The 25,970-nt window shown below is 45.6% G+C and overlaps 1 protein-coding gene across 1 annotated transcript in view; it reads right to left on the bottom strand.

Annotated features, from left to right (window-relative positions):
• CUNH7orf57 (chromosome unknown C7orf57 homolog) overlaps nucleotides 1-25,970 on the bottom strand; it is a 253,398-nt gene that overhangs the window by 173,183 nt on the left and 54,245 nt on the right. Inside the window, exon 2 of the mRNA XM_073549840.1 lies at nucleotides 24,847-24,913. Within this exon, the coding sequence (XP_073405941.1) occupies nucleotides 24,847-24,901 (55 nt within the window). The 5' untranslated portion in view covers nucleotides 24,902-24,913. The remainder of the gene's footprint in view (nucleotides 1-24,846; nucleotides 24,914-25,970) is intronic.

Below are 25,970 nucleotides of genomic sequence, written 5' to 3'. Positions count from 1 at the left end.
GTTTTCATTGCATAAAACCACCGACAAAACATAAAAAAGCGACCTAAGTGAGGTATCGCTGTAACCGCACCGCCCCAAAGAATAAAACCGCTTTATCAATTTTATCGCACGCGGAACGGTGTAAACGCACCCCCCAAAACAAATTCATGAAACGCTGGTTTTTGTTCATTCTGCGACCCAAAAATCGGAATAAAAAGCGATCAAAAAATGTCATGTGCCCGAAAATGGTACCAATACAAACGACAACTCGTCCCGCAAAAAATAAGACCTCACATGACTCGGTGGGTCAAAATACGGAAAAATTATAACTCTCAGTATGTGGTGATGCAAAAACTATTTTTACAATAAAAAGCGTCATTTAGCTTGTGACAGCTGCCAAACACAAAAACCCGCCATAAATAGTAAATCAAACCCCCCCATTAGCACCCCCTTAGTAAGGGAAAAATAATAAAATTAAAAGAAAATGTATTTATTTCCATTTTCCCATTAGGGTTAGGGCTAGGGTTAGGGCTGAGACTAGGGTTATGGGTGTGTTGGGGTTAGGGTTGGAGTTAGAATTGGGGGTTTCCACTGTTTGGGCACATCAGGTGCTCTCCAAATGCAACATGGCGTCTGATCTCAATTCCAGCCAATTCTGAGTTGAAAAAGTCAAATGGTGGTCCTTCCCTTCCAAGCTCTGCCATGCGCCCAAACAGTGTTTTACCCCCACATATGGGGCATTAGCCTACTCAGGACAAATTGCAAAACAACTTTTTGGGTCCAATTTCTCCTGTTACCCTTAGGAAAATAAAAAATTGGGGGCAAAAATATCATTTTCGTGAAAAAAATGATTTTTTTATTTTCACGCCCGGGCATTATAAACTTCTGTGAAGCACTTGGGGGTTCAAAGTGCTCACCACACATTTAGATAAGTTCCGTGGGGGGTCTAGTTTCCAAAATGGGGTCACTTGTGGGGAGTTTCAATAGTTTAGGTACATCAGGGGCTCTCCAAACGCACATGACACCCGCACACCATTCAATCAAAGTCTGCAATCCAAAACGTCACTACTTCCCTTCCGAGACCTGACGTGTGCCCATACAGTAGTTTTCTCCCACATATGGGGAATCAGCGTACTCAGGACAAATTGGACAACAACTTTTGGGGTCCAATTTCTCCTGGTACCCTTGGGAAAATAAAAAAATTGGTGACTAAAAGATCATGTTTGTGGAAAAAATACGATTTTTTTATTTTCACGCCCGGGCGTTATAAACTTCTGTGAAGCACTGAAGGGGTCAAAGTGCTCACCACACATCTAGATAAGTTCCTTGGGGGGTCTAGTTTCCAAAATGGTGTCATTTGTGGGGGGTTTCCACTGTTTTGGTACATCAGGGGTTTTCCATTCGCGACATGGTGTCCGATCTCAATTCCAGCCAAAAACGTCAAATGGCGCTGCTTCCCTTCCGAGCTCTGCCATGTGCCCAAATAGTGGTTTACCCCCACATGTGGGGTATCATCGTACTCAGGACAAATTGCACAATAACTTTTAGGGTCCTTTTATTCTTGGGAAAATAAAAATTGGGGGTGAAAAGATCATTTTTGCGGAAAAAGTATGATTTTTTAATTGTACTGCTGAACGTTATAAACTTCTGTGAAGCCCTTGTGGGTTCAAAGTTCTCACCACATATCTAGATAAGTTCCTTGGGGTCTAGTTTCCAAAATGGGGTCACTTGAGGGGGGTTTCCACTGTGTAGGTACATCAGGGGCTCTCCAAATGTGACATGGCGTCCGATCTGAATTCCAGCCAATTTTGCATTGAAAAAGTCAAACGGCGCTCCTTCCCTTCTGAGCTCAGCCATGCGCCGAAACAGTGGTTCCCCCCCACATATCAGGTATCAGCGTACTCAGGACAAATTGCACAATAAATTTTGCAGTCCAATTTCTCCTGTTACCCTTGGTAAAATAAATAAAATTGAACCTGAAGTATTTTTTTTGTGAAAAAAAATCGTAGTTACTTACCGATAACGGTATTTCTCTGATCCCATGACGGCACCACGGAGAGAGGGATCCGCCCTCGGGGACAGGAAACCTACAGATGAAAAAGGCGGTACCTCTCTCCCACATCAGTTGGTTTACAGAGCATTACACAGAACTTTCAGCTGCAACTCAAATGGTTATAAAAAAATCCAAAATTAATCAAATGACTCAACTTAAGCTTAATAGAGGCACAGTGTGGCTAAGTACTAAAGCTAACTAACTCACTCTAATGTGCACACCTGTGTGTGTGAAGGGGAGGGGATGTACGGGTGCCGTCATGGGATCAGAGAAATACCGTTATCGGTAAGTAACTACGATTTTCTCTTTACCCCATGACGGCACCACGGAGAGAATTACAAAGATTGTACATCTAGGGAGGGACCACCGCTTCCAGAACCCTTTTCCCAAAGGTGAGATCTGAAGAGGAGGTCAAGTCTAGACGGTAATGTTTGAAAAATGTAGAGGGGGGGAAGACCAAGTGGCAGCTCTACATATCTGTTCTATTGAAGCGCCGGCTTTCTCCGCCCAAGATGATGCCAGTGCCCTGGTTGAATGGGCCCTTACGTCCTCCGGGATGGCCGCCCCGCAGGAGGAGTAGGATAGGGTGATGGCCTCTCTTATCCACCTCGCCAGTGTGGCCTTTGATGCTTTTTGACCCTTTCGAGGACCCTGAAAAGAGACAAACAGAGCCCTATCCTTCCTAAGCTCCCTTGTGGTTGTTAAATACTGGACCAGGCATCTTTTTACATCTAAAGTGTGCCATACCTCTTCTGTTTTGTTTTTGGGATTGGGACAGAAGGAGGGTAAAGAGATTTCCTGGGTCCTATGAAACTGTGAGGATACCCTGGGGAGATATGCTGGGTCGGTTCTAAGAACTACCCTATCATCCAGAACTTGCGTGAAGGGTGAGTAGGCAGACAAAGCTTGTATATATCACTAATGCGGCGGGCAGAAGTTAAGGTTACAAGGAGGCATGTCTTAAGGGATAATATTTTTAAGGGAGCCTTCGCCAGGGGTTCGAAGGGAGATTTGGTTAGTGCGTTCAATACTAGGTTTAGATCCCAAGGGGGGGTGGTACGTAGGGGGATCGGCCTAGATCTACTTGCGGCCCTCATGAACCTCCTAACCCACCGATTCCCGGCTAAGTCATGATTATACAAAGCCCCTAAGGCCGCCACCTGTACTTTCAGGGTGCTTGCAGCTAGTCCCTTTTCCTACCCCTTCTGTAGGAATTCCAGAATTTTTCCTATTGGGATCTCCCCATTGGGTCAGAATCAGATATTGATATGAATTTTTTCCATACTTTCCCATATGCCATAGTGGTTACTGGTTTTCTACTTTGCAGTAACTTGGTTACCAAGTTTGATGAGAAGCCCCTATTGCTTAGGAGCTCCCTCTCAAAAGCCAAGCTGTCATGTGTAGGTTTTTTTATGTGTGGGTGATACACTGGTCCCTTGAATAGCAGGTCTGGAGATTCTGGCAGATCCGGACATTCTTCTCAGCCAGAGGAACCATATTCTCCGGGGACAGAAGGGTACTATTACTACTACCATCGCTTTGTCCCCCCGTATTTTCCTCAGTACTAAGGGAATAAGAGATATTGGAGGGAAAGCGTAAGCCAGATGGTAATCCCAGGGAATCGTGAAGGCATCTAGAGCTACTGGGCCCCCCGGGATCTATTAAGCAGAAGGCTTCCAATTTCCGGTTCTGACTGTTTGCAAATAAGTCTATCTCTGGTTGGCCCCAGAGGTTCACAATCTGGTTGAAGACTGACTGGCTTAGTTCCCACTCCCCCTGCTTTAGGCATGTTCTGCTCAAGAAGTCTGCTGTTCGGTTTTCCGACCCTTTTATGTGGAGGGCTGTCAGGGATTCCAGATTGTGTTCCGCTAGGTGAAAGATGGACTTTGTTACTTCCATCAGTGCTAGAGACCTGGTGCCCCCCTGGTGGTTTAGATATGCTACCACTACCCGTTGTCTGAGAAGACCCTTGTGTGTTGGGAGCAAAGTGAGTCTAGAAAATGAACGAGAGCTAGTTTCACTGCCAGCAGCTCCTTCATGTTTGAGGAAACTGACTATTTTTTGAGCCCAGGGCCCTTGCGCTACCTGGCTGTCTAGATGTGCACCCAACCCCCAGGGGCTTGCATCTGTGGTTAAGATTTTTGTCGTTGGTAACGCCCAAGGGACCACCTTGGTTAGATTGGCTGGGTATGTCCACCACGCTAAGGAGTGTATTGTGTTTGGTGAGATGTTTAACCGCCTGTCTAAATTCCCGTGTAGGGAAACGTCTGTGTCTAATATTTCCCACTGTAAGACTCGCGTGTGGCTTTGTGCCCACTGTACTGCTGGTATGCAGGCTGTCATTGACCCCAATAGAGACATTGCCTTTCTCAGGGTAGTTACTGGGGAAGCTATCACTTGTGACACCATCTGTGTCATCTTTTGAATCTTCGCCTGTGGAAGATAACATTTTTGTTCGGTTGAGTCCAGTATTATTCCCAAGTATTCCTGTACCTGACTTGGTACGAGTCTGGATTTGGGCAAATTTAGCATCCATCCTAGATTCACTAGAGATCCCATGACCATGTCCAACTGTTGTTTGCAGTGGTGAAAGGTGACGCCTACTACTAAGAGATCATCCAGGTATGGGACTATCAGGATGTTTTGCTCTCTTATGTGGGCCATTACTTCCGACATTATCTTTGTAAATACTCTTGGGGCAATAGCTAGCCCAAAGGGGAGAGCTCTGAACTGATAATGTTTTATCTCCCCCTTGATTGTCACCGCCACCCTGAGGTATTTCCTGTGGTCACTGTGAATAGGTACATGGTAGTATGCGTCTCTCACGTCTAATACAGCCATGAAGCATGATGGGGGAAGCAATTTTACACAAGATTTTATGGTTTCCATCTTGAAACGCTGAATTTCCAGGAACTTGTTCAGTCTCTTTAGATTTATTATGGCCCTGTATGTTCCGTCTGGCTTTCTGCGGAGAAAGAGAGGGGAGTAGAAGCCTTTGCCTCTGTCCTGGTAGGGGACTTCTTGTAGTACCCACTTTTCCCTTAGGTTCACGACCTCTTGTTGCAGAGCCAGCTGCTCGTGTGATGTCCTTTGGGGCGTTATCACAAAAAAATGGTTGTGGAGGGTATTGAATTTTAGTCTCAGTCCTTCTTTTATTATGTTCAGAATCCACGGGCTGCAGATATTTTTTCCCAGGCCTGGAAGAAGTAGGACAATCTTCCCCCGACCCGGGGAGCACCTTCATTGTGGCTTTTTGTTATTGGGGGGCTTGTTGAACATAAAGCCTTTGTTCTTAGTTCTTTTATCCTCCCAACCTTCTCTGTTCCCTTTTGGGGGTCTTCGCCGCATAAATCTTCTGTTCCGAAAAGGCCATTTGTATGCCTGATTAGGGAAACCGGGAAAGGATTTTTTCTTGTCCCCCGCCTTCTCCAAGATGTCGTCTAACGTTGGGCCAAATAAGAACTCTCCCTTACATGGGATTGTGCACAATTTGGTTTTAGTCTGCAGATCCCCCGGCCAGCATTTTAGCCATAAGGCGCGTCTCGCGGCATTTGAGAAGGAGGCTGCTCTGGCCGCCAACCTAGTTGAGTCTACTGACGCATCTGCCAGGAAAGCTGCTGCTCCCTTCATTACGGAAACTGACCTTTGTATTGTTTTCCTTGGGACTTTTTCTTTTATTTGGGAATCTAAGTGGTCTAACCAAACCATTAAGGCACATGCCGTGCATGTGGCTGCTATGGCTGGCTTTAGTCCCCCTCCTGCCGCTTCCCAAGCATTTTTCAAAAAGTTTTCTGCCTTTTTATCCATTGGGTCCTTCAGGGTACCCATATCTTCGAAAGGCAGGGCAAATTTTTTAGAAGCCTTTGCAACCGCCACATCCAGTTTAGGTGCTTTACTCCATAGGGAGCAGGCCGGATCATCAAAAGGGTATTTCCTCTTGGGTGTTAGGAGGGCTTTCTTGTCTGTTTTTTTCCATTCTCGTTTGATAAGTGAGTGGATTTTCTCATTCACCGGGAAAACTCTCCGTTTTTTTTGTTCCAGTCCACTGAACATTAACTCTTCCGCCATTTTTTTAGGGCGTTCATCTACCAGCCCCATAGTTGTCCTCACGGCTTTTAACAGTGCGTCCGTCTCCTCAATAGGGAAGCAGCTGTGTCCCCCTTCTGAGGATGATGATGATGATGACTGGGAGGATGATGAATAACTCGAGTTAGATGATTCACTCCCTGACTCACTAGCACTGGACTCTGGAGATCTATGCCTGGATCTACATTTTTTCTTAGTGGTTCTAACGCCCTTGAAGGCGTCCTCTACCTGGGTCCTTATCAATGTTTTGAGGTCTGAAGCAAACCTCGGAGATTCCTCCTGTATAGTCTGCTCTATGCATGCTGCACAGAGCTTTTTCTGCCATGTAGGGGGCAGCTCCTCCGTGCATATAGCACATACCATGTGCTTGGATTTTGCTGTGCACTTACGCCCCTGAGAAGAAAAAATTAATAATCGCACATTGGCAAGCGGTCTTTCACGGAGATCACTCACCCCCTTGTGGAACGAGAGGTACCGTCTCGGGCATAGGGATTATTTCCACAGCTGAATCCACTTCTGGCTGTGCTGCCATGGTGGAGCTTTGGCTGTGCCGCGATCCTGTATGACCGCTGCTGCGAGGAGTCGCGCTGGCGTTGTTCTCGTGGCTGCCGCCCCTGCTTCGGGGATCGCTGCCGCGTTTCTTCTTTCTGAGGCTTTCCACTCATAGTGATCGCCTCTCCTCTTTTAGTGGGGCTTTAATATATACTTTTTTTTTTTAATTTGGCGCCTCCTCCCCGCTGTCTGAGCCCTCGCCGGAAGTGACGCCCGCGCATGCGCACTGCGGGATCTCCCAGCAGTGCATTGCGACTCATTAAGAATGCTGCTGCTCACGCACGCGTCCGGTACCGGCGTACAGCAGCCCACGGTGACCGCCGCCACCCCCATTGCTGCAAGCCCTGCGGGCATATACCTTGCGGCTCCCGGTGGCCGCCGCCACCCCCATCGCTGCAAGCCCTGCGGGCATATACCTTGCGGCTCCTGGTGGCCGCCGCCATCCCCTCCGGGCCGATCCCAGGTTCTGCCCCGACCCCTGTACCTTTCGCGGTCCCAGTGGCCGCCGCCATCCTCCGCAGGCCGCTCTGGGTCTGGCACTCGGCGGGGGGCTCTCCGTGAGTGACCGCCATCACTCTTTTAAAGGAGACAGCAACCCCCTTTTTTTCTTTTCTTCTGGGATCAGCAGGCTTCGTCCACGGATCTTCGCCGCCTCTCCCCCACTCACCCTCAAGGCCCGCCGACCTCAGTGGTGGTGCTACGGGGGGAGCCTGCGCAAGGCCTCGACCCAGCCGAGGCACGGAGCCCCGTTGCCTATCACCGGACTGGCTCAGTCCCCGGCATCCCACGTCGACTGCAGGTACGTGCTGTAGGTTCCCCGTCAGGGACAGGAAACCAACTGATGTGGGAGAGAGGTACCGCCTTTTTCATCTGTAGGTTTCCTGTCCCTGAGGGCGGATCCCTCTCTCCGTGGTGCCGTCATGGGGGAAAGAGAAAGTTAAATGTTCATTTTTTTTTAAATATTCAAAAAATTCCTGTGACGCACCTAAAGGGTTAATAAACTTCTTGAATGTGGTTTTGAGAACCTTAAGGGGTGCAGTTTTTAGAATGGTGTCACTTTTGGGTATTTTCTATCATATAGACCCCTCAAAGTGGCTTCAAATGTGATGTGGTCCGTAAAAATAAAATGGTGTTGCAAAAATGAGAAATCGCTGGTCAATTTTTAACCCTTATAACTTCCTAACAAAAAAAAATGTTGGTTCCAAAATTGTGCTGATGTAAAGTAAACATGTGGGAAATGTTACTTATCAAGTTTTTTGTGTGTCGTATCTCTGTGATTTAAGGGCATAAAAATTCAAAGTTGGAAAATTGCAAAATTTTCAAAATTTTCGCCAAATTTCCATTTTTTTTACAAATAAACGCAAGTTATTTGAATGAAATTTTACCACTAACATGAAGTACAATATGTCACGAGAAAACGATGTCAGAATCACCGGGATCCATGGAAGCGTTTCAGAGTTATTACCTCATAAAGGGACAGTGGTCATGAACGTGCAAACCACCCTTGGGGCTTAATCTTCTGCCCCTTCCTTTGTTTTTGCTTTATTAGAAAGGTGCCTACCTTGAGCTGTTGCTATGAGGGGGAGGGGGGTCCACCTAGGGATCAGTTTCCAAGTATATTCAACTATTTTCCTCTCTTGTGAATCCTGTGAAAAGTCTGTAGCAGAAAATCTCTGATGTATAGTGAGCTGCTAATCTGTGTCACACACTTCTAGACAATATGAGCTGATCTGCCAGCTATAGTGCTGTGCAGCAAGATGACACTGCTTCACTGTCTCCCCAAGCTCCCTGTTGGTTTCACCTCTCCCTGAGCAGAGCAGCCCCTGGAAGCAGTGAGGTGGATGGCCCCCTGCAATCTGCAGCTGGCTGGATGCCAGGAGAAGCTCCAGGCAGGAGATATGTGTGAGCTGATGGATGGGAATAAACAGCCAGTCCCAGGAGAAAGAGTGGGTGGCCAGACACTCCCAGACCAGAGTGAATGGATCCCAGGAAATTGGTCAAGGAACAAACAGTCAAGAGCAATTAGTTGGGGGACAGAGGGTGCACATGACACTGAATCCCAGGTAAGGCCTGTTTCACACATCCGTTTTCCTGGTCAGTCTAAATCCGCCAAAATAGCGGAAAACGGATCCGCAGGCGGACTGACAGGAACGGGTGTGACCGGATCGGCGAATGTACGGATCCGGTGAAGGTGAAAATTTAAAGGAACCGCGCCTGTGAATAAATACTACCGGCGATGTAGCGCTCTCCGGGAGCGGGCATGCTGACGTGGGACCTGTCATCGGGATGGCGCGGGAGCTCGTGGGCACGGCGGGATCAGCTGTGAGGTGGCGGGATGTTGTGAGTTCATTTTCCCCTTTACCGTCGATGTCTGATGAACTCCCATCTTCTGGTGAAGGAAGGTAGTGAGGCTGATCTGATCAAACACCTGATCTGGTAGATCATGACTGGGTAACAGGAAATTCTGACTGGATATAAGGCAGCCGACGCCCTTCTGAGTCGCTGGTGATTTCTCTGCTGGATTCTTGGAGACCAGTCTGATTCCTGCTTCCCAAAGATAAGATTTTGCTCTGCTATTGAACTTATTAGTTTTGTTTTGTTTACCTTGTTTTTTGGAGTTCAGCCATCCCCGGTGGGGGGTGTGCTGAGTTCCATTTTTGTCTCTGATCAGTTTGTCTCTTTGCTCTGTCTTCAGAATTTACCTGAGTGCTGATATAGTCTTTTTGAAGTCCTAGCGACTTCAGGGCCTGTTTTTCCTATCAGACGGTTGGGACATTTTTTGGTAGGGTTTTTTACGGATTGCAGACAGCAGCTTTTCTATCCTGACCTTTTTAGTTAGCTTGGGCCCCATCGTTTGCTCAACCTATCTTTCTATCTGTGTTAGTGTTTTCATCTTGCTTCACCGTCATTATATGTTGGGGGCTGCCTATTGCTTTGGGGTCTGCTCTGGGGCAGTTTAGATGTCCCCTTTCTTTAGGCCTATTTAGTTCTCCGGCTGTGATCGAGGGGTCTAGGGCATCGTAGGAAGCCCCCACGGCTACTGTTAGTTGTTGTGGATAGGATCAGGGGTCTGCAATCCGATAGCTACCAACCTCTCCGGTTTTCTGGACTTAGCTTGTGTTTTTTGTTTTTTCCTCCATCGGTGACTCATTCATAACAGAATCACCAGCCATACCGCAGATTCTAGGGTACTCAATAGCAGGAGAGAATTGTAAAGAAAAAAAAAAAAGTGTCAGGATTTTTTTTTTTTTTTGCATATTTTTTCCTCTATTTCTCTGAGGCCGTAGGAGGAGTTTTTTCCTCAATGGAGATTAAGCAATTGTCTGATCATGTGGAGCAGCTCACTGCTGAAGTGCGGGAAATTTCCGCCTATCTTGCTCATTCACATGCTGCTGAACCAAAGATCCCTACTCCTGATGTGTTTTTTGGGGATCGGTCTAAATTTTTGAATTTTAAGAATAATTGTAAATTATTTTTTGCCTTGAAGCCTAACTCGTCGGGGAGCTCCGCGCAGCAGGTTAAAATTGTCATCTCTTTGCTGTGTGGCGATCCCCAGGATGGGGCGTTTTCTTTGAAACCTGATGATCCTATTCTGACTGATGTGAATGCATTTTTTCAGGCCTTGGGGTTGTTGTATGATGAACCTAATGCTATTGATCAGGCTGAAAAGGCCCTGTTGGCATTGAGCCAGGGTCGGGATTCTGCAGTTGTACTGTCAAAAATTCAGAAAGTGGGCGGTCCTTACTACCTGGAATGATGGTGCCTTGGCAGCTCTCTTTCGGAAGGGTTTGTCAGAAACTGTAAAATATACTATGGTGGGATTTCCTGTTCCCTCTGGTCTTGACGATTCTATATCATTAGCCATTCAGGTTGATCGGCGTTTGCGTGAACGCAAAACTGCACGAGAGGTGTTGCCACCTGTTGAACAAATGTCTGAACCTATGCAATGTGATTGAGTTTTGTCTAGGGCACAACGTCAGGAGTTCAGAAGGCGTAATAAGCTGTGTTTCTTCTGTGGTGATGCCTCGCATATTATTTCTGTCTGCCCTAAACGAGAGAAACGTATTGCACACACATTTGCTGTGGGTGGTGTTCAACCTAAGTTTCTTCTGGCAATTACTCTGATCTGCTCCCTGTCCACATTTTCCGCTAAGGCTTTTGTGGATTCGGGAACAGCTCTGAACCTGATGGACTTGGATTTTGCTAAACGTTGTGGGTTTCCTATGACACCTCTGCGGACGCCTATCCCTTTAAGGGGTATTGATGCTACTCCTTTGGCGAAGAATAAACCTCAGCTTTGGACCCAGGTGGTAATGCGGGTCGCCCCAGACCATCAAGAAAATTGCAGATTTTTGGTGTTGCATAATACCATCGTTCTGGGGTTTCCCTGGTTGCAAATCCATAATCCAGTTTTGGATTGGAAATCTGTGTCTGTGGTGAGTTGGGGTTGTCGGTGTGCCCTTAGTGATGCTTCTGTTTTCTCCACCTCACCCCAGTCGCATGATATTCCTGACTATTTGGCTGATTATTATGATGTATTTAGTGAGAATGAGTCTGCGTCTTTGCCTCCTCATAGGAGTTATGACTGTGCAATTGAGCTGAGCCATGGGTGTAAATTTCCCAAGGGTCGACTTTTCAATTTATCTGTACCCGAACACGAGGCTACGCGATCCTATATTAAGGAGTCGTTGGAGAAGGGTCATATTAGACCATCCTCTTCACCCTTAGGTGCTGTTTTTTTTTTCGTGGCTAAGAAAGATGGGTAATTAAGGCCTTGTATTGACTATCGTTCCCTCAACAAAATTACTGTTAAATATCAGTATCCGTTACCCCTGATTTCTGATCTATTCTCCAGAGTTAAAGGTGCTTGCTGGTTTACAAAGCTTGACCTCAGGGGGGCGTATAATCTTATTCGCATTAAGCATGGGGATGAATGGAAGACGGCGTTTAAAACTTCGGAGGGACATTTTGAGTACCTGGTGATGCCTTTTGGGCTCACTAATGCCCCTTCTGTCTTCCAGTGCTTCATGAATGATATTTTCCGAGACTTGGTGGATAAATTTTTGATCATCTATCTGGATGATATTTTGATCTTTTCCAAGGATTGGGACTCTCATGTGGAACATGTTCGGACTGTGTTTTGGATTTTGAGGGAGAATTCCCTGTATGTCAAGGGATCGAAATGCCTTTTTGGTGTACAGAGGATTTCATTTTTGGGATTTATTTTGCCTCCGTCAACTATTGAAATGGACCCGGCCTAGGTACAGGCCATTTATGATTGGGTTCAGCCCACTTCTTTAAGGCCCTCCAGAAATTTTGGGGTTTTGCTAATTTTTATCGTAAATTTATAGCTAATTTTTCTGGTATTGCCAAACCATTGACTGATTTGACTAAGAAGGGTGCTGATGTGCTGAATTGGTCTCCGGAGGCTGTTTCTTCCTTTCAGGAGCTGAAGCGAAGGTTCACTTCTGCTCCGGTTTTGCGGCAACCTGATGTCTCACTCCCGTTTCAGGTAGAGGTGGACGCTTCTGAGATTGGTGCAGGAGCTGTTTTGTCCCAAAAAGATCCTGTAACATCTAAAATGAATCCCTGTGCTTTCTTTTCCCGAAAGTTCTCCCCGTCCGAACGTAACTATGATGTGGGGAATCGGGAATTGTTAGCCATGAAATGGGCATTTGAGGAGTGGAGACATTGGTTGGAGGGAGCTAAACATCAAGTCGTGGTCCTTACTGACCACAAGAATTTGATTTACCTGGAATCGGCCAAACGCTTGAATCCTAGACAGGCTAGGTGGGCCTTGTTTTTCACACGTTTTGATTTTGTTGTCTCTTTTCTTCCGGGCACTAAGAATGTCAAGGCAGACGCCCTCTCTAGAAGTTTCTTTGCTGATTCTCCTGTTGTGACCAAGCCTGCTACCATCTTAGGCAAGGGGGTAGTTCTTTCTGCCATCTCACCCGATTTGAGACGTGCTCTGGAAGAGTTTCAGGAGGACAAACCTGAGAGTTGTCCCATTGGAAAATTGTATGTTCCTGACCAGTGGAGGAAGAGTGTGATGTCTAAAGTTCATTGCTCTGCATTGGCTGGTCATCCAGGTATTTTTGGTACTAGAGATTTGGTGAGTCGGTCTTTTGGGTGGCCCGCCTTGTCTCGTGATGTCAGGAATTTTGTGCAGTCCTGTGGGACTTGCTCTCGGTCTAAACCTTGTTCTCGCTCTAGTGGGTTGTTGATGCCTTTGGGTGCCCAGGTGGCCATGGACCCATATTTCAATGGATTTTATCTCTGATATGCCTGTCTCTCAGAGAATGACTGTTATTTGGGTGATTTGTGATAGATTCTCTAAGATGGTCCATCTTGTACCACTCCCTAAGTTGCCATCTTCCTCAGAGTTGGTGCCCTTGTTTTTGCAAGAGGTGGTTCGCTTGCACGGGATTCCTGAGAACATTGTATCTGACAGAGGAGTTCAGTTTGTGACTAGATTTTGGAGGACTTTCTGTTCCAAGCTGGGATTTCAGTTGTCCTTCTCCTCTGCTTTTCACCCTCAGACCAATGGGCAGACAGAGAGAACAAACCAGACCTTGGAGTCGTATTTGAGATGTTTTATTTCTGCTGATCAGGATGATTGGGTTTCATTTTTGCCCTTGGCTGAATTTGCTTTAAATAATAGAGCTAGTTCTGCCACTTTGATGTCACCTTTTTTTTTGTAACTTTGGGTTTCATCCTCGATTCTCTTCAGGGCAGGTGGAGCCTTCTGCCTGCCCAGGTGTTGACATTGTGGTGGAGAGAATGCACCAGATCTGGGACCAAGTGGTGGATAAGTTGTCTCTCTCCCAGGAGAAGGCCCAGCGGTTTTCCAACCGGCATAGGACCATTGGTCCCCAGTTTAAGGTGGGTGATATGGTTTGGTTGTCATCAAAGAATATCGCTATGAAGGTGGCTTCTCCAAAGTTTAAACCTAGATTTATTGGACCTTACAAGATTTTGGAGATTCTTAATCCAGTCTCTTTTCGATTGGCTCTTCCTGTTACATTTAAGATCCATACCGTGTTTCATAAGTCTCTGTTAAAGAGGTTTGTTGAGCCAGCAGTTCCTGTGGTGGCACATCCTGACCCTGTATTGGTTGAAGGTAATGTGGAATATGAGGTTGAGAAGATACTGGATTCTCGCCTGGCTAGACGGAGACTCCAGTATTTGGTTAGATGGAAGGGTTATGGCCAGGAGGATAATTCTTGGGTCCCTGCATCCGATATTCATGCCGAAAGATTGGTTCGTGCCTTTCATCGGGCCCATCCTGATCGCCCTGGTGGCGTGGATGAGGGTTCGGTGACCCCTCCTCAAGGGGGGGTACTGTTGTGAGTTCATTTTCCCCTTCACCGTCGATGTCTGATGAACTACCTCTTCTGGTGAAGGAAGGTAGTGAGGCTGATTACCAAACACCTGATCTGGTAGATAATGACTGGGTAACAGGAAATTCTGACTGGATATAAGGCAGCCGACGCCCTTCTGAGTCGCTGGTGATTTCTCTGCTGGATTCTTGGAGACCAGTCTGATTCCTGCTTCCCAAAGATAAGTTTTTGCTCTGCTATTGAACTTATTAGTTTTGTTTACCTTGTTTTTTGGAGTTCAGCCATCCCCGGGCGGGGGTGTGCTGAGTTCCATTTTTGTCTCTGATCAGTTTGTCTCTTTGCTCTGTCTTCAGAATTTACCTGAGTGCTGATATAGTCTTTTTGAAGTCCTAGCGACTTCAGGGCCTGTTTTTCCTATCAGACGGTTGGGACATTTTTTGGTAGGGTTTTTTACGGATTGCAGACAGCAGCTTTTCTATCCTGTCCCTTTTAGTTAGCTTGGGCCCCATCTTTTGCTCAACCTATCTTTCTATCTGTGTTAGTGTTTTCATCTTGCTTCACCATCATTATATGTTGGAGGCTGCCTATTGCTTTGGGGTCTGCTCTGGGGCAGTTTAGATTTCCCCTTTCTTTCTTTAGGCCTATTTAATTCTCCGGCTGTGATTGAGGGGTCTAGGGCATCGTAGGAACCCCCCACGGCTACTGTTAGTTGTTGTGGATAGGATCAGGGGTCTGCTTGTATTTTTGTTTTTTCCTCCTTCGGTGACTCATTCATAACAGCGGGATCAGCTGTGAGGTCGCGGGAGCAGAGGTGATCTCGCGGGCACGGCGGGATCAGCTGTGTGGTCGCGGTCGCAGCGGTGATCTCGCGGGCACGGCGGGATCAGCTGTGAGGTCGTGGGAGCAGCGGTGATCTCGTGGGCACGGCGGGATCAGCTGTGAGGTCGAGAGAGAGAGAGACTGACTGACTCAGAGGTTCCGGGATATAGGGTTAAATCGCCAGAGAAAGTGAACATGCGGATCCGATCAAGAAAAAAACGTTGCAGGGTCCGTTCACTGCTGTCGGCGAACGCCAAAAATTTGGCGGATCCGCACAATATTGCAGCCAACGGATCACCATCAAGATCCGCCGATAATGAAAGCCTATGGGGGAAAAAATGGATACGCCAACAATAATGGTGGATCCGTTTTTTTTCAAATCGGCGGATCTTGACTGATGGTGACAAACGGATGTGTGAAACAGGCCTAAGACCCACCAGAGATTTCCCCCTCACCTCCTTAGCTTGTCTCCTGAGGATGAGTCACTTCTTAGGCTAGTTTCACTCTAGCGTTTCAGCCATCTGCGCACGGCCGCCGATAAGCCCTGCCCCCTCCTGACATCACCGCCTATTATCACACATGGCCGCATGCGATCTGCGCACCCTATCTTTAATATAGGGTGCGCAGACCGTGCTCTAGTAGAATTTTTGAGTGTGCTGCGCACTTTTGAAGGTGCGCCAAAATGAAACATGCTGTGTTCGGCGCACACCGGCGCACCTACAAAAGTGCGCAGCGCACTCAAAAATCCTACTAGCGCACAGTCAGCGCACGGTCTGTGCACCCTATATTAAAGATAGGGTGCGCAGATCGCATGCGGCCATGTGCGATAACAGGCGGTGATGTCAGGAGGGGGCGGGGCTTATCGGCGGCCGTGCGCAGACGGTATAAACGCTAGTGTGAAACTAGCCTTACTTTTAGTGTGAGGATGTTTCTTTGCTTGCACTCTCCAGCAGATCTCCAGGGATTAAAGTGCCCCTTTGTAAGCTGCAGTTCAAGCCAGGTCAGTCTTGTTGAATCCACTTGCCTTTCTATTAGTAAGAATGCAGTTTCAACTAGTTAAATTAATTTCTTGGTGCAAATTCACTTGTTTTTCCTGATCTAGGAGCAGGAGCTGTGGTGATGTGCTTCTGTCCTGTGTGCTGCCTAGGCCACGCCCCAATTGTCTGAATTATTAACAAAAATTCCAAGACAACTGTATGTTTGAGAATAAAACTTAGTAAAGGGAATGTGTCACTAGGAGCAACCCTTCAAAACCTTATACAGTGAAGGAAATAATTATTTGATCCCTTGCTGATTTTGTAAGATTGCCCATTGACAAAGACATGAACAGTCTAGAATTTTAAGAACTGCTCAGCTCTTAACGGTATAATTTATATTTTTTAGATTATGGCATATATTGCACTTTGCTACACGGAGGGTAGTATCCCTCTATCTTGTTGCACCTGTTTGATCTCCCCTATATTGGCTTATTATTGCCTGACACGCTTTATTATTTTATTATCTTGTGGTAGGTTTTTGACACTATTGCAGATTTTATTATCTCGGACACAATTGCACTTAATAATTATATTTTTTATTTTTACTTTTTTATTTTTTGGATATTGCCACTGAGATACTGTTACTGTGTGTACCTATTTCTTTCTTATATTAGTTTTTTATGCCATTTTATCTTGATGAGCTTAATATACCTTTGAACTGCTGTTATCATGGTCTTTTATATAATTGTTTGTGAGATATTATGCGATATGTATCTTGATGTGCGCACTACTTGATATGTGCCACTTTTTTACCTTTATTTTATCACAATGATTAATTAAATAAATATATCACATACTAGCTGAAGAGCCCGGCGCTGCCCGGGCATAGTAACTAACTGTGGTTAGTTATAACAAATTATAATTATCCTCCATCCCATAGTCCAGTGCCCATTTACCCATCATACATATTTCTCCATCCCATAGTCCCGTGTCCATATACCCATCATACATATTCGCCATCCCATAGTCCCGTGCCCATATACCCATCATACATATCCACCATCCCATAGTCGAGTGCCCATATACCCATCACACATCCTCCATCCCATAGTCCCATGCCCATATACCCATCATACATATTCTCCATCCCATAGTCCCATGCCCATATACCTGTCATACATATCCTCCATCCCATAGTCCAGTGCCCATATACCTGTCATACATATCCTCCATCCCATAGTCCAGTGCCCATATACCCATCACACATCCTCCATCCCATAGTCCCGTGCCCATATACCCATCATACATATCCTCCATCCCATAGTCCCGTGCCCATATACCCATCATACATATCCACCATCCCATAGTCCCGTGCCCATATACCCGTCTGTTAAATATTATTAGTTATGGATTTATATATTAGTTATGGAGTTGTATTCTTATCACACTCAGTTCTGTACTGGACATTGCCTTCCATTGACACTGCATGTGCTATTTTAGCAAGTGGTAAATGTCAGCTCCACTACATATTTAAGTTTAGCTTGAGGTAAATGTCAAACTCCATATATACTGAGATCACATGCTTTAAGAGACGTATATAATTCATGGCTAACTGTAGAGGTCGCTCGCTCCTTCCCTCACCATCATGAGACACAGGCCTCTTTCACACTTCAGTTTTTTACAGTCACAATCCGCCAGGTTTTGAAAAAAACGGATCCTCAATTTTCTTTTGAGGATCCGTTTTTTTTCCCCATTGACTTGCATTAATGGCTGATTGTGACGGATTGCTGTCCGTTGCATCCGTTTTTTGTGAGGATCCGCCAAAAGTTGCTGTCCGTCACCATCCTCAAAGATTTCAAAACGGAGCTTGCAACGTTTTCTTCTGTGGCGGATCCTCCAGACACTTATTTAACCCGAAATTCTTTCTGGGTGCCGGACAAAAAATCTCAATCTCTCTCTCTCTCTCTCTCTCTCTCTCTCTCAAATTCAAATAGGCTTTATTGGCAGGACCAAAATACAATTAGTGTTGCCAAAGCAAGAAAAGAAGTGTGGCAGGGGAGTGGATTAGGGTAGTGGGGATGGGGTGTTGGGGGCAAAATTTGGGGAGTGATTGTCCATTTGGAGGTCTTTAGTTCCTCTCATCTTATGACATGTGGTGACATATGGGCGGCGACCTCCACCATTGATTCTTCTTCCCCCAGTAGGATGTAGAGTTTCCTCTCCTCGTCCATGGATGGGAAGTCTGGGGTATGGGTGGTAAGTTTCTGGAAGTGGGAGTCCCTCACTGCTGAGTATTTGTTGCAGTGCAGCAGGAAATGCACCTCATCTTCCAGAGCCCCCTGCTGGCAGTGCTGGCACAGTCTGTTCTCTCGTGGCTTGTATGTCTGTCGCTGCCGCCCTGTTTCCACCTCTAGGTTGTGGGCGCTTAATCTGTATATACTCAGGGTCTGCCTGTCTTTGGGGTGGCGTAGCCTTTCCAGGTATGGAGCCAGTGTGTAGTCCCTCCGCAGTGACCGGTAGATGGTGAGCTTCTGGGAGTTCTCCAATTCAATCTTCCAACCCTCTATGTATTGCATCTTGCAGCTCTCTGAGATCTCTTTTATTTGGGCTTTAGTTAGGGTGTGTTGCTGACTTTGGTTGAGCTGGCTGCCGAGGTTCCTGGCATGCTCTTGGCTCTGGCTCAGCAGGGCTTTATGATGGTAGGAGCTGGGGTTGCTGTTCTGTATATGCGCCTGGTGTGATAGCGCCCTCTTGTGTATAGTGAGCCATAAGGGGAATCGGCCCAGCTCTGCCCGACAGGATATGTTTGAGGTGCTGCGATGTACCTGGAGTAGATATTTGCAGAACTCCAGATGGAAGACTTCGGTTGGGCTGGAATCCCACTTTTTCTGGTCTGGATAGGTTGCTGGACCCCATACCTCGCTGCCATATAGCAGTATAGGTGTGATGACGCTGTCGAATATCTTGAGCCAGACTCTCACCGGTGGTTTGAGGTGGTACATTTGTCTTCTGATGGCATAGAAGGTTCTGCATGCTTTCCCTTTCAGGGTCTCTGCTGCTTGCTTGAGGCTCCCGGTTTGGCTTAGCTCCAGACCGAGGTAGGTATAGCTGCTTGTCTTCTCTAGCGTGGCACCATTTAGTGTGAGGGAGAAAGTGGAGGTTTCTTTAGAACTCCTCTTTTGAAACACCTTGACTTTGGTCTTCTTTTGGTTGATGGGCAGCGCCCATGTGGTGCTGAATGTTTCCAGCACGGCCAAGCTATCTTGGAGGCCTCTTTCGGTTGGGGAAAGCAGCAGGAGGTCATCTGCATACAGCAGGATCTTCACCTCTCGGTCGTGCAAGCTGAGACCTGGGGCAGAGGAGGATTCCAGGGCCGCTGCCAGTCCATTTATGTAGATGTTAAATAGAGTTGGGCTCAGGCTGCAGCCCTGTCTTACCCCACGGCACTGCCGGAAGAAGGCCGTCCTCTTTCCATTCACCTTCACGCTGCACCCACAAAACGATTCCCCTTTCCAGATAGAAAAATATTCAGGATTGAGAGTCCTCAGTAGTTGATACCTTTTAATGGCTAACTGAAAAGATGGTAACACATTGCAAGCTTTCGAGACTACTCAGGTCTCTTCATCAGGCTAGACTAATACAAAATCTGAAGTCACATATTTATGCACAATACAGCCTAGAAAAAATGCAATAGATAAGACAAGTGACGTGAAGCAGAACTATCAATATGGGAGAGGGAAAAACATAAATATAAACATTGGACCAGTTCATAGATAAGGCGTCCGGATGTTTTATGGTCCTCTGATTGGGGTCTAGTTTTAAAAGGAAATTCCTTAATTGATGTAAAAAGACATAAATCCATGCGACACATTCATTCCAGCACTGAGAGTGTCAAAGTTCGTCATAAATTTGTACTCCCAAACTCGTCTCTCTCTGAGAATTGAAGTTACCTTTCAATACCAGTAATTTCATATCCACGTTGCTGTGATCAGGGATACAGAAATGTTTTGCCACAGGTAGATCCATTCTTTTTTCTCTTATTGTGTGACGATGAGCATTCATCCTTGTTCTAAGCTTTTGCCCAGTCTCCCCCACATACAGACCCCCAGTTGGACATTTAGTACAAATAATTAAGTACACCACATTAGATGTAATGCAGGTGAAAGTACCTGGGATCTTGTAGTCCTGATGTGAGTTGGGGATCTTTATCTTGTCCGTGGTCATTATAAATGGACAGGTTTTACATTTTTTCTGGTTGCAAGGAAAGGTTCCTGCAGCTGTTGGAGAGGACAGGGAGCTTCTGACAATGATGCTTCTTAAATTTGGGGGCTGCCTAAAACACAGCAGTGGGGGGTCTGGAAAAATGGATTTTAATCGGGCATCTTTTTGTAGTAAAGGTTGTAGTTTCCGTGCAGCTCCCCTTAGCACCTCCAGATTAGGATTGTAGGTGACTACTAGAGGCACTCGGTTATTTTCTTCTTTAGCTTTGTAATTTAGCAGGTGATTCCTTGACATTCTGGTGGCTCTTGTAATTTGGTTTTCAATTGTTCTTGGATGGTAACCCTGATTCAAAAAGGTCTTTTTGAGGCGACCAAGGTGTTTGTCTCTATCCATCGGGTTGGAACATATACGATTGTATCTGATGGCTTGGCTATAGATAATAGAGTTCTTTATGTGTTTTGGATGGAAACTGTCCCATTTAAGGCATGTTGGACGGTCGATTGGCTTCTGATACAGGGATGTCTCTATTTCATTGTTTTTTAGCTTAATGATGGTGTCCAAAAAATTAATCTCAGTGCTGGAGTAGTTGAGTGTTAAATTGATGGTGGGATGAAATTGATTAAACTGTTCGTGGAACGTCTTTAGCTGTTGCTCAGACTCTGTCCAGATGATTAAAATATCATCAATGAAGCGGTAGTAGGCCAGGGGCCTGATGGGGCATGAGGACAAAAAGTCGCTTTCAAGCTTTTCCATGAAAAGATTTGCATACTGTGGAGCCATTTTACTTCCCATAGCTGTGCCAGTCTCCTGTAGATAGATCCTGTTGTCAAATTCAAAGTAATTGTGGGTGAGGATGAATTTTATAAGTTTCACCACAGCATCAGCATCAGTCCCTGTGTTTTCCATGAAGAATTTGCAGGCATTTAAACCATCTTGGTGTGGGATATTAGTGTACAAAGATTCCACATCCATGGTGGCCAGGATGGTTCCTTCTGGTAGAGGACCTATTGCTGCTAGTTTCTTCAATAGGTCAGTTGTGTCCTGAATGTAGCTGGATGTATCCTTCACCAGTGGTTTAAGAATACCCTCTACCCATCCAGATACCTTCTCAGTGAGGGTGCCCACACATGAAATAATTGGTCTTCCTGGATTTCCAGATTTGTGGATTTTGGGAAGCATGTAGAATGTCCCTATTCTTGGAGTCTCTGGTATCAGGTCATCGCCAGCTCTTATGGACTGGTCAGGCAGACAAGAAACCAACTTGTTGAGTTCCTTGTAATAGTCCTTTGTAGGATCCGACTCCAATTTTCTATAGTAGCGTGTGTCCATAAGTTGCCTGTTTGCTTCCTTCATGTAGTCTGACGTATTCATCATGACTATTGCACCTCCCTTGTCAGCAGGTTTAATGATGATTTCTTTGTTGGTTTTTAAAGAATGTATGGCCTTTCTCTCCTGGGCACTGATGTTGGATGCTTGTCTCCTGTTAGTGTCTATGATTGTGGATTTTATCAAATGTCTGAAGGAGTCTATATATTTATCCAAATGAGGGTTGCGTCCAGGTGGAGGTGTCCAGTCTGACCTTTTCCTAGTTGTTACGATCCCTTTTCCTTCGGTCTGAGTGTTTTCTGAATCTTCTGTATCATTGAAATATTCCCTCAGGCGCAGTCTCCTGAAATACTGTTCCATATCACTGCAGAGTTGAGTTTTATCTAGGGCCTTAGTGGGACAAAATGAGAGTCCTCTAGAAAGCACGGCCAGTTCCACTTTGTTGGGTTTATAATCTGAGAGATTGATGACACAGATGCTTTTGTGTCTGGAATGGAGTGGTTGTCCACGTTGTCAGGTTTTGGATTTGTTTTGTATCTGTTTGTATAGAGTCCTGAATTGAGACGCAGTCTGTGTAGTTTCTTTTCCTTGTTATGAACCAGAAAGGTCCGTAGTTTGTTGTAGTATCACCTTTCCAGATATTGAGATAGCCAAAATTTGAGCTCGATCAAACGACGTTAACCCGTGCCGCTCATCGCTCAACGTTTGAAAAAATCCAAATTGAGGTATTTTAAGATTTAGGTATTTTGCATAGTCTGTTAGACTATAAAGAATGTGACTACAACATTACAGAAATAGCCCTGACCAAATTTTCGAACCATTTGTGGTATTTGAATGCAGAGTTGGTGGGATTATCGTTTTTTGATCCCACCATTACAGACAATGAAAAGTTGTTAATGGCTAATAAATTGCTCAGTAGCACAGATGAACCATCAGAGCACGCTAGGGTTGTAAATCCAAAAGTTAGGAAAGAAAAATTAAAAGAGGTAGGAAGTAACCGACTTTAACGACCTTCTGACAAAAGATGAAGAACAAAAGCAATATGTCCTGCAAGTTGTAAGCAAATGCCGAGCATTATATTCTGACGTTTCAAAAACTACTTTAACAAAAGCTCTAGAATAGATTAGATAACTATGTAAAATTATCAACTCATGTAGGTTAGCGTGCTCTGATGGTTCATCTGTGCTACTGAGCAATTTATTAGCCATTAACAACTTTACATTGTCTGTAATGGTGGGATCAAAAAATGATAATCCCACCAACTCTGCATTCAAATACCACAAATGGTTCGAAAATTTGGTCAGGGCTATTTCTGCAATGTTGTTGTCACATTCTTTATAGTCTAACAGACTATGCAAAATACCTAAATCTTAAAATACCTCAATTTGGATTTTTTCAAACTTTGAGCGACGAGCGACACGGGTTAACGTCGTTTGATCGAGCTCAAATTTTGGCTCTCTCAATATCTGGAAAGGGGAATCGTTTTGTGGGGTCCAGACGAACAAGATTCTGACATTTTTCCCCCCCCATATGAGATCCGGTCACCCTAGTGAACATAATCTAACTCATTTTTCTTATCTTTCAGGTTACATCGGGGGCTTATCTACAGCATTAGAGAATGCTGTAGATAAGCCCCTGATGGCGGTGGCCGCAGCTGATACTCGAAAAATGGTGTGACAGATTCCCTTTAACTAATACCTCACATACATATTTTTTATGTGTTTTTTGCACTTTATTTTTAAGGGTGCAGTTGGGCCTATTTGGTTTTGTAAACTGTGGTGTCTTTTCACATGGGATGCATTTGGATAGCGTTGGGCAGCCCGCCTGATCTAATAGTATGTGCGTAACTAATAGGCTGTTAACCTGGAAGCTGTGCATTGCCATAGTGTGAACAACGCAGCATACAAGTCTTCATTGTGCATTAATATACCAAGCAACCGCTCGCTCCATGCATTGGTAGGCTGTGGGGGGTTGTCTTATTGGTATTCTTGCACCTGTGTTGCCATCTGGGCAGGTAAGCATTTCTGACTTTTTGCTGTGTTTTTGAATTTTTGGAGGATTTCCAAGTCCTCTTTTTGTGCTATTTCTGCATAATGTGACTGTTGCAGGGTTTTAAAAAAATACATTTGTAACCGTGCCATTGTTACTACCCCCATGTACATTTGACTAATGTCATCCGAACCGTCCCCAGTCAACTATGGGGGACATAAGGATCGAGCACGTCTGATTTTGGACTACTTGACCTTCTGTTCTTGGTGATATAAACCAACATCACACGAGTCAGCCAATGGCTCATTCATTTAGGACACAGGAGTGTTCGGCAGAGCAAGTGAGCACACCTGTGTATGGGCGAGTCGCGAAACATTGCTGCTGGCCAAAACAATCGAAGAAACCATCATTCGACCAACAGCTTTCTATTGTGTATAGAGCCCACCACCCATGAGAATTGTGTGGAACTCCAAGTCAACTCTATTCACTTGAAAGGGGCTTGGGCCTAAATAAGGAATTGGCTTAAAAAACAAGGATAAAGCGATGCATCAGTTATGTGATACGTGAATTGACATGGATTATAAACTTGGGTCCTAAGCCAAAACCTAAAGCCTACCATACACATGCAACATCTCCATTTTCATCAGACAGTGGTCTCTCCTGACATCCCCAAACACATAATGGATCAGCTCAGGGGAGGTGGAACGGGGGGGTAGCTTATCTTCTATGGAAAAATTGGGTGGCAGGCTCCCCGACCATTATCTGTCTGCCATCTGTTGGCATACATGGTGATGGCAGCTGTATAAAAATATTGTTTCTCAGCCTTTTGGCTAAGTTCTCAAGTACAGTGGCTTCTGATGTCGGTGGGACTGACCTTGCCCACTGATGCAATGGCAGACACTTCAGGGTGTACGCTGGGTGGGTTATACACCCTCAGAGAAACCCACCAATCTGTATACAATTAATGTGCCTGCTAAAAAAAAAACAATAACAAGGTTTACTTCCTCTTGAGCAGACAGCCCTATTCCAGACCTTTTGGCTAGGATGGGGAATTAGTAAATTTCTCAGTCAGAAAGTCAGATCAGAATTACAAGCTGCAAATCTGGCAGTGCTGCGAATGCTGGGCTCTGTATAACTCCACCCACACTACTTATTGGCAGCTTTCTGTGTACACTGTGCATAGGCAGAAAGAGGCCAACCATAGGTGGGGGCGCAGTTATAATAGGTGGTATAAATCTGGACTACGCTGCTTATGGTGAGCTAGATTTACCATACAAGATGAAACACTTCGATAAAGCTGCTGCCGTGCACTGCCTGCAATTCAGAACGTATTGGCCCAATTTGCTCTCTGCGGCCATCCAGCTATGAATCCAGGGCTCAGTACGAGGGCCTGGCATTTCATGTGTATCAATTGCAATATTTTAGTGAGGCTAGTATTCACATAACGGCGCCTTCAAGATTACAGCCACTAGAAGAATGATTTTTCACTCCCACGGCTTACCACAGGTAGCATGTCTGGTGGGCGGCCCAGAAGGTTCCTTACATAATTGTCGCATTGTGCTCTGTTCCTGGAAAACAAAAACAAAATATGTTGTAAAATGTAAGATAAGGATAACACAGAACAGGTTCTTCTTTGTGCTATTTCATATACAGTATGTGGAAAAAGCATATTGTATACAGCTGTGGAGCCACTCACCATCACAATGAATTGTGATCCTATTAATGTCTATATTGTGAAAACCCCTTTATATCTCTATACAGTGAAACTAGCAGCGGATTTATGCTGACCGACCCACAGACAGCTAAAGGGCTCACACTGCTGTATAACACGGCCCAGCGCTACCAGAGGTTTTATCAGGCAGCTCTCGGCCCAATGTTATACTATGAGGCAGTGCAGATCTATGATGTGTATCAGACAGCACTCTGCCCAATGTTCTACTATGGAGCAGTCCAGATCTATGATGTGTATCAGACAGCACTCGGCCCAATGTTATACTATGGGGCAGTGCAGATCTGTGATGTGTATCAGACAGCACTCGGCCCAATGTTCTACTATGGGGCAGTGCAGATCTGTGATGTGTATCAGACAGCACTCGGCCCAATGTTCTACTATGGGGCAGTGCAGATCTATGATGTGTATCAGACAGCACTCAGCCCAATGTTTTACTATGGGGCAGTGCAGATCTGTGATGTGTATCAGACAGCACTCAGCCCAATGTTCTACTATGGGGCAGTGCAGATCTATGATGTGTATCAGGCACCACTCGGCCCAATGTTATACTATGGGGCAATGCAGATCTATGATGTGTATCAGGCACCACTCGGCCCAATGTTATACTATGGGGCAGTACAGATCTGTGATGTGTATGAGACAGCACTCAGCCCAATGTTATATTATGGGGCAGTACAGATCTGTGATGTGTATCAGACAGCACTCGGCCCAGTGTTATACTATGGAGCAGTGCAGATCTGTGATGTGTATCAGACAGCACTCGGCCCAATGTTCTACTATGGGGCAGTGCAGATCTGTGATGTGTATCAGACAGCACTCAGCCCAATGTTACACTATGGAGCAGTGCAGATCTGTGATGTGTATCAGACAGCACTCGGCCCAGTGTTATACTA

The sequence above is a fragment of the Dendrobates tinctorius genome, unplaced genomic scaffold (assembly GCF_039654945.1).
Source record: "Dendrobates tinctorius isolate UK_male_01 unplaced genomic scaffold, ASM3965494v1 ptg000162l, whole genome shotgun sequence".
Taxonomy (NCBI): domain Eukaryota; kingdom Metazoa; phylum Chordata; class Amphibia; order Anura; family Dendrobatidae; genus Dendrobates; species Dendrobates tinctorius.
Note: the sequence above shows the minus strand (reverse complement) of the source record. Positions and strands in the feature narration are given on the sequence as shown.